At 35.6% G+C, this 9973-nt stretch overlaps 1 protein-coding gene across 32 annotated transcripts in view; it reads right to left on the bottom strand.

The window, feature by feature from the left end:
- The window catches only part of LOC110450216 (187-kDa microtubule-associated protein AIR9-like), a 35651-nt gene that overhangs the window by 16696 nt on the left and 8982 nt on the right, over nucleotides 1-9973 (bottom strand). For all 32 annotated transcript variants that reach the window (XM_021497564.1, XM_021497567.1, XM_021497578.1 and 29 more), the window contains exons 6-12: nucleotides 9293-9345; nucleotides 6332-6474; nucleotides 5889-6044; nucleotides 3919-3974; nucleotides 2346-2469; nucleotides 1308-1442; nucleotides 1066-1129 (exon numbers count right to left, since the gene is read on the bottom strand). In XM_021497564.1, coding sequence (XP_021353239.1) covers nucleotides 1066-1129; nucleotides 1308-1442; nucleotides 2346-2469; nucleotides 3919-3974; nucleotides 5889-6044; nucleotides 6332-6474; nucleotides 9293-9345 — 731 coding nt within the window. The remainder of the gene's footprint in view (nucleotides 1-1065; nucleotides 1130-1307; nucleotides 1443-2345; nucleotides 2470-3918; nucleotides 3975-5888; nucleotides 6045-6331; nucleotides 6475-9292; nucleotides 9346-9973) is intronic.

The following is a 9973-nucleotide window of genomic DNA, read 5'->3' as shown; positions in this document are numbered from 1 at the left end:
AATTTGACCCTTTTTGGCCCCGCCCCTCAGGCCCCTGGGGGCTTAGGACTAAACCGGACACTGTTTTTGTTAACCTTTGTCCATGGAAGGTCCTTGCAAAATTTCATTGAAATTTGTTCAGGGGTTTTAGAGTAGAAGATTTTTGAAATTTTAGTCAATTTGACCCTTTTTGCCCCGCCCCCCAGGCCCCTGGGGGCTGAGGACTAAACCGGCAACTATTTTTGTTGACCTTTGTCCATGGAAGGTCCCTGCAAAATTTCATTGAAATTGGTTCAGGGGTTTTGGAGAAGAAGTCGAAAATGTAAATTGTTTACGGACGCACGACGGACGACGGACGACGACGGACAAAAGGCGATCGCAATAGGTCACTTGAGACTTTGTCTCAGGTGACCTAAAAAATAGACAAAAAAAATCAATTCCTTGATATTAAATTGAATTGCTTATCTCAACAATTCTTGGAATTTACTTGACATTAAAAGTTCAAAATAATAATTATACAGAATTAAATGGTAATATATAGTTCAATTGTAACAGCTACAGTGGCTGATTACAATCCCCCATGACGAACGTCTAAAATGTAATATGTCTACTGTTGTACTATTTACCAGAGCACAAAATTTGTTGCAATCCAATGATTTCAAAAGATATCATCTCAAATCCATTAGCCAATCAGACTGCAGCAGCCTCATTAAATATGCGTGAATTTGACTGATCAAAAGATTCGGTAAGAAAGTATACTGAGCAAATTTCATTAAAATCATGCAGGTTTTTTTTTTAAATATTGTCTGCAAATTTCTTCAAAATTTATCATCTGGAGATATGTCTGTATGAAATTAAGATGAATGTTGGCACCCAATACCGATCATAGAATCCAATATAAACTTGAGTGGGGAACTTATACCAGAAGCATTTGGATGAAGTTTTTAATACCAGAAGTTATCACACAGAAACCATCTCATGTGTTAAAATTCAAGATGGCAACCAGTGGCCATATTGAATTTCAGATCCCTTGCTCACTAATATCAATAATGAGTAACACGATCATAACCTCTAGCATATACTTACTGGTTGAGGCAGACATTGGCCTCATCACTGGAGCTCCTTTCTGGGCAGTTCTCTTTACATGTGCCTGAAAATAATTAAATGTATATGATAACATCTTGAAACTTAAATTATTTAAACTGTTAAACCATTTATTATATGAACTGGATTTTCTTGATTGAAATCCTATGACTGATTCTATGGATACCTAAGTATTATGTATGCTATTGTTACCATGGTTATGAACTGTTGCTGAAGATACCTACCCCGTCCAAAATCTCCAGGTTTGGGAGGATAACTTGCATCTCTGCCATGTAGTGAGTGTGAGAACCCCCAGGCTCAGAGAACGGATTCCCAGCGATGAAAAGTTCTGCTAGTTCACTTAGCTCCTCCAGATAGCACTGTAAAAATAAGTTCAAATGCATAAAAAAAAATTGAATAACTAATGATGATATGGGTATTATGATATTGGTAAAAAGGGAAGGGGAGTCTCACATAACTTATTTAACACTTTTCCAAAACAAGGCAATGTTGTACCTACATTAATTTATGTTATGACTTGGGAAATTTCACTCATTTCTTTGTCTACTGAGTCAAGCAATGATACAGAAAATGACCATAATATGTTTTATTTGGTTGTATAAATTGAAGCTAAGAATAGAACAAGATCTCGCCTATATGAATAATATAACATACACAAAAGTAGCCTAACTCAATCATGATTTTGATTTTACTGGATGAACTAGAGGGGCCTATCAATTCAAGCACATGTGATCTCAATTGTCAGCTCATGTAGTTAGCACCTTATCTTACAAGAAGTAATTAAATCTCAAGCTTTGGTTCCGACACAAGGACAGTCTGGTTCGACCCTTTGGATGTGTAGGTCTGATCACTCCTTCAACAACTTTCTAAATTATTTGGTAAAGATCCATGACTTTTTAAAACTAATTTCCTGGAAGCTTTCAGTCAATCAGAATAAAGGAAGTACCAATAGGAACATTGGATTGAATATGTATAGATTCCGCGTCCTTATACTGCTCCGCCTGCTGCTACACCTCACAGCTTGATCAAGATTCATTCCTATTTAAGAGAGCACTAATTTGTATGTGGACATTCAACCCAGACTTCTGCATTACCTCATTCAATATTAAGGGATCACACACAGAGCTTGGCTTGAGTGTTGCTATTTATAAACACTGTCCAGCTCCATTGATTCCTGGGATATTGTATTGTTCTGAACCCAATGGCAGAAAATGTGGACAGAATCAGGGAAAAAAAGAGCTAGCTGAACTGATCATCCTTACCACTTCATCAAAGTCCTCTATACAACTATCGGTGATGTTAAGGATTTCCAGTTTGGGGAAGTTGGTCGGGATATAAGAGAGTTCTGTAAACTTGTTATCAGCCGCATGGATTTCTTGTAATGATCTGAAATGTTATGTTTTGATATATATAAGCTCTTCAATGAGTTTCCATTTTCAAAAGAGGTTAACAATGTCAAGATGTTTGCATTTTAGTGAGGATTTGTCCGGTTGAAAAAAACAAACAATTTAGGACAAGTTTTCATATATTTCATAAAATACAGACACAAATTGTGATCCTTTTTTATCACACTACCATTAAGTACAAAGTTTGTTAATATAGGTGAAAAAACATATTTTCCCTAATTGTCGTAAATTTTCAAAAGTATGGTTATAACATCATGTCAGCTGTCTTCAATGAAATGACATAACGTCATGATATCATGTCTACTGTCTTCACTTCAATTCCAGGCCATCACATCCACTGTCTTCTATGTCATACTGTCATGATATCATGTCTACTGTCTTCACTTCAATTCCAGACCATCACATCCACTGTCTTCTATGTCATAATGTCATGATATCATGTTTACTGTCTTCACTTCAATTCCAGGCCATCACATCCACTGTCTTCTATGTCATACTGTCATGATATCATGTCTACTGTCTTCACTTCAATTCCAGGCCATCACATCCACTGTCTTCTATGTCATAATGTCATGATATCATGTCTACTGTCTTCACTTCAATTCCAGGCCATCACAGCCACTGTCTTCTATGTCATGACATGTCTGTTGTGTTCAATGTAATGTCATGTTGTCATGACATCGTGTCTTCTGTCTTGAATCCGACATCACACTGGTGTTATTGTTTGAGGTAATACACAAAAGAGTTGACGTGGGTGTACTCACTACATAATCAATATGGTTTGAAAAAAGAATGGATATTTAATGGTTCTCCATTATAAACCAAACATATTTCACAAGTATGGCAGAATATCAATATTTTTCGTGAGTGTCATAAAATACCTATACAATGTACAATATATTTTGTATTCAAGAGAAAAAAGGTTACATTTTAAAGTACATACAACAACAAAAATGTTACTGAGTTGGGAGGGGGAATTTAATAGCATAAACTTTGGTGCCAATTAGAATGGTCTGCTGAATACAATTCTACCTTTTCTCTATTATCTAATAAGTGTTTAGTAAATACTGTAGTGTATGTAGTAAAATATTACCAAAATTATCGTTTCTTCTATAGTTGCTTCATCTACATCTCAATAGAAAATCTCTGACTTTGAATGCAGTGAATAGAAAGAACAGCTCTGATTGGTCAGTTATAAAAGTGGTATCTTCAAATTGTGACAGATATCACATTAATATTTATTATCTGTCACAGTGCAAAATATATCAGTTTTACCAAATTCATCATATACCTGACTGGCAAAAAAGTTATAAACATTGTTATACATATAGTAGGTATGGCAACATGTATGGTTTTCTCTATTAGACGAAGGTTAATCTAGACACCTGGACTTGTCTATTAGATTGGGAGAAATCTAGGAAATACATACCTTGATTTGCCAAGACCTTTTAATGATGTCAGTTGATTAGATCCAAGATTTATTATCTGGAAAATAAGTTTAAAAAACCCTGAAAATGCATATTGTTCATAAATTCACAAATTACATTCATTAATGTTTCACAAACAGACACAATGAAGGATTCAAAGATTGATTTTCATTGTATAATATACATATATATATTAACATTGAGATGTTCCTATGTATAATATTCATATATATATTTACATTGAGATGTTCCTATGTGCATTCTGTGAAAGTAGAATTTGAATAGATTCTGCTTTAAAGGGACCAGTATATGAAGTTATTAACACTTTTGTAGGACAGTATTTCTGAGACTGTATTAACACTACATCATAAAGTCTGAACATGTGTCAGGGGAGGCAACTTGTGTTAAGCTTATAAAATGCTTGTTCCAAAGAATCTGCATCTACTGTTCATACCGATTAGTTTTCTTTTTTATTTCATATTCCATTTACAATTAATGATTTTTCCATTCATTGAATATTACCTGTAGCTTTCTTTTGCTTTCACTATTGTACCTGTGTAATATATAGTTAAGCCTCCTTTCTAAGCTTTAAAATTCAGTATTAATAGCTGGTGTCACCCATCCCGCAACAGTTTGTTATAATGATATTTTAATCAGAAATGAAAGTTTTACTCAATTTATTAACAGTATTCTAGTCATAAGTCCTTCCAAACCATGAGGTTAAACTTTTCACAAGTTATACCACATTATAAACCATGAGGTCATACATTTCATCATAAGTTGTACCAAACCATGAGCTCAAACATTTCATCATTAGTTGCACCAAACCATGAGCTCAAACATTTCCTCATAAGTTGTACCAAACCACGGGGTTTAACTTTTCACCATATGTCTTACCACACTATCCTGTAGGTTGGCACATCAAAATTAAACTAACCTGTAAGTTGGGAAGACCTCGCAGTCCACTGATGTCTGCTAGCATGTTATTTGATAAGTCTGCTTCCTGTAACCGCTTACAGCGAGACAGGTCAACACTTCGCAGCCTGTTACCGGCTGCCAACAGATCTTCAAGGGGAGGAAGGTAGTTCAGCGCCTAAGTTGAAAATTCTAAATCATACTTTTGACACGTACTATAAACCATGAGGTTAAACTTTGCACAAGTTATACCACATTATAATCCATGAGGTCATACATTTCATCATAAGTTTTACCAAACCATGAGCTCAAACTTATTATCATAAGTTGTACCAAACCATGAGATTATTCATATCATCATAAGATGTACCAAACCATGAGCTAAAACATTTTATCATTAGATGTACCAAACCATGAACTCAAACTTTTTATCATAAGATGTACCAAACCATGAGCTCAAACATTTTATCATAAGTTGTACCAAACCACAGGGTTTAGCTTTTCACCATATGTCTTACCACACTATCCTGTAGGTTGGCACATCAAAATTAAACTAACCTGTAAGTTGGGAAGACCTCGCAGTCCACTGATGTCTGCTAGCATGTTATTTGATAAGTCTGCTTCCTGTAAACGCTTACAGCGAGACAGGTCAACACTTCGCAGCCTGTTACCGGCTGCCAACAGATCTTCAAGGGGAGGAAGGTAGTTCAGCGCCTAAGTTGAAAATTCTAAATCATACTTTTGACACGTACTATAAACCATGAGGTTAAACTTTGCACAAGTTATACCACATTATAAACCGTGAGGTCATACATTTCATCATAAGTTGTACCAACCCATGAGCTCAAAAATTTCATCATAAGTTGTACCAAACCATGCGCTCAAACATTTCATCATAAGTGGTACCAAACCATGAGCTCATTCATTTCATCATAAGTTGTACCAAACCATGAGCTCAAACTTTTTATCATAAGTTGTACCAAACCACGGGGTTTAGCTTTTCACCATATGTCTTACCACACTATCCTGTAGGTTGGCAAATCAAAATTAAACTAACCTGTAGGTTGGGAAGACCTCGCAGTCCACTGATGTCTGCTAGCTTGTTATTTGATAAGTCTGCTTCCTGTAACCGCTTACAGCGAGACAGGTCAACACTTCGCAGCCTGTTACCGGCTGCCAACAGATCTTCAAGGTGAGGAAGGTAGTTCAGCGCCTAAGTGGAAAATTCTAAATCATACTTTTGACACGTACTATGCTTAACTAATTATAAACTTGCAGAAATCTTATGTCATACTTGAAAATGATATTTCTTCCCATTATACTGCTTCTTTGTTGCATCTCTTTTGGCACCATATTTAATACCAGAAATCAGAAACTTTCTTCTTGTGAAATAGGCGGTTTCTCACAGATTTTGAAAAATGCAGGATTAATTGACAACAAGTCATGGTAAATGTCTCATAAATTTGACACTCTGATTACATAATATTATGTGTTACTTACCGAGATATTATCTAGTATATTAAAACTGATGTCCAGTGTGGTCAGCTGAGAGCAGCAAGAAACCTCTGCTGCCTCCAGCTTAAGGAGACGGTTACAGTCTATACGTAAGTGCTTTAGTTTAGATAAACCACTCAAGCCTTTACCTGCAGTTAAAAACAAACAACATGTCATCAAACCTTGGTTACAAACATACAACACATGCTCAACCTTGACCTATATTTACAAACAGCATGTCATCAAATCTTGGTTACAAACATACTACACATGGTCAACCTTGACCTATATTTACAAACAGCATGTCATCAAATCTTGGTTACAAACATACTACACATGGTCAACCTTGACCTATATTTACAAACAACTTGTCATCAAATCTTGGTTACAAACATACTACACATGGTCAACCTTGACCTATATTTACAAAAAACATGTCATCAAACCTTGGTTAGAAACATACAACACATGGTCAACTTTGACCTATATTTACAAACAGCATGTCATCGAACCTTAGTTACAAACATACAACATATGGTCAACCTTGACCTATATTAACAAACAACATGTCATCAAATCGTGGTTACAAACATACAACACATGCTCAACCTTGACCTATATTTACAAAAAACATGTCATCAAACCTTGGTTAGAAACATACAACACATGGTCAACCTTGAGCTATATTTACAAACAACTTGTCATCAAATCTTGGTTACAAACATACTACACATGGTCAACCTTGACCTTTATTTACAAACAGCATGTCATCAAACCTTGGTGACAAACATACAACACATGGTCAACCTTGAGCTATATTTACAAACAACTTGTCATCAAATCTTGGTTACAAACATACTACACATGGTCAACCTTGACCTTTATTTACAAACAGCATGTCATCAAATTTTGGTTACAAACATACAACAACCTTGACCTATATTTACAAAAAACATGTCATCAAACCTTGGTTACAAAAATACAACACATGGTCAACCTTGATCTATATTTACAAACAACATGTTATCAAATCTTGGTTACAAACATACAACACACGGTCAACCTTGACCTATATTTACAAACACCATGTCATAAAACCTTGGTTAGAAACATACAACACATGGTCAACGTTGACCTATATTTACAAACAGAATGTCATCAAATCTTGGTTACAAACATACAACACACGGTCAACCTTGACCTATATTTCCAAACAGCATGTCATCAACCCTTGGTTACAAACATACAACACAGGGTCAACCTTGACCTATGTTTACAAACAGCATGTCATTAAACCTTAGTTACAAACATACAACATATGGTCAACCTTGACCTATATTTCCAAACAGCATGTCATCAACCCTTGGTTACAAACATACAACACATGCTCAACCTTGACCTATATTTACAAAAAACATGTCATCAAACCTTGGTTACAAAAATACAACACATGGTCAACCTTGAACTATATTTACAAACAGCATGTGACCAAACCTTAGTTACAAACATACTACACATGGTCAACCTTGACCTATGTTTACAAACAGCATGTCACCAAACCTTGGTTACAAACATACAACACACGGTCAACCTTGACCTATATTTCCAAACAGCATGTCATCAACCCTTGGTTACAAACATACAACACATGGACAACCTTGACCTATATTTACAAACAACATGTTATCAAATCTTGGTTACAAACATACTACACATGGTCAACCTTGACCTATGTTTACAAAAAGCATGTCATCAAACCTTGGTGACAAACATACAACACATGGTCAACGTTGACCTATATTTACAAACAGTATGTCATCAAACCTTAGCTACAAACATACAACACATGGTCAACCTTGACCCATATTTACAAACAACATGTCACCAAACCTTAGTTACAAACATACTACACATGGTCAACCTTGACCTTTATTTACAAACAGCATGTCATCGAACCCTAGTTACAAACATACAACACATTACAACACATGGTCAACCTTGACCTTTATTTACAAACAGCATGTCATCGAACCCTAGTTACAAACATACAACACATGGTCAACTTTGACCTATATTTACAAACAGGATGTCATCAAATCTTAGTTACAAACATACAACACATGGTCAACTTTGACCTATATTTACAAACAGGATGTCATCAAATCTTAGTTACAAACATACAACACATACACATGGTCAACCTTGACCTTTATTTACAAACAGCATGTCATCAAACCTAAGTTACAAACATACAACACATAGTCAACCTTGACCTATATTTACAAAAAACATGTCATCAAACCTTGGTTAGAAACATACAACACATGGTCAACGTTGACCTATATTTACAAACAGTATGTCATCAAATCTTAGTTACAAACATACAACATATGGTCAACCTTGACCTATATTTACAAAAAACATGTCATCAAACCTTGGTTAGAAACATACAACACATGGTCAACTTTGACCTATATTTACAAACAGTATGTCATCAAATCTTAGTTACAAACATACAACATATGGTCAACCTTGACCTATATTAACAAACAACATGTCATCAAATCGTGGTTACAAACATACAACACATACACATGGTCAACCTTGACCTATGTTTACAAACAGCATGTCATCAAATTTTGGTTACAAACATACAACACATGGTCAACCTTGACCTATGTTTACAAACAGCAGGTGGTCAATCCTTTCCCTACGTTTACAAAAAAACAGCATGTGTTCAGTCTTTTACCTAAATATCTTTTCATTAAACACTTATAACTGAGCAATTTATTTGTTTTACACTCAGGATTATCACAATATGTGCAGAATCTTTTAAACATTACCATTTCTGACTTTTTCTGAAAGTATAAAAAGCAATAAGATTGATTTGTAGTAGGTTATTGCTATTGTTTAGGACAAATTTGAGGATGAAAGGATTGTTATTGTTTGAAGTTTACGGAGACTCACCAATCTGTCTGATTTTATTGTGTTGTAGCTGGAGATTACTGAGCTCTTTACAACTGAAATATAACAAACAAAGTGGTACCCAATATAGCCTGCCTTGTTGGTGTGTCTTCATAGTGTTATAACTGACATACAAATTGTATACTCCAGATATTTAGATATTATTGTATATATGGGTTAAAATAACAAGAGGCCCATAGGGCCTGTATCGCTCACCTGGATATCTAAGCAATCATGGCAGAATATTCTCCAAATGAGATCCATGGGAATATGCCAGACCCCAAGGCCAATCCTTGTAGCATATATATCTGTATTCGATTTTTCATGCCCAGCAACTTTATGTATGGTTATGGGGAGGGGATCTCAACTGTTTCCAATCTGTGACTCAGAAACTAGGTCCATATATATGGTTGTGGGCAGACCCCAGGATCAATTTTAATATCATGACTGCACTTGTCTCTTTTTGCCCAGCATTTGTATATATAGTTTTGGGGTGGGGATCTCAACCGTTTCAAAGTTATGACCCAGGGGTTAAGTCTGCAAGGGTGGGGCAAACCCTGGGGTCAATTCTAATATCATGACTGCATTTGTCTCTTTATGCCCAACAATTGTATATATAGTTTTGGGGTGGGGATCTTAACCATTTCGAAGTTATGACCCAGGGGTTAAGTCTCCAAGGGTGGG

Source organism: Mizuhopecten yessoensis, unplaced genomic scaffold (genome assembly GCF_002113885.1).
Source record: "Mizuhopecten yessoensis strain PY_sf001 unplaced genomic scaffold, ASM211388v2 scaffold5133, whole genome shotgun sequence".
Lineage (NCBI taxonomy): Eukaryota > Metazoa > Mollusca > Bivalvia > Pectinida > Pectinidae > Mizuhopecten > Mizuhopecten yessoensis.
The sequence above is the reverse complement of the archived record's forward strand: the minus strand, read 5'-3'. Positions and strand labels throughout refer to the sequence as shown.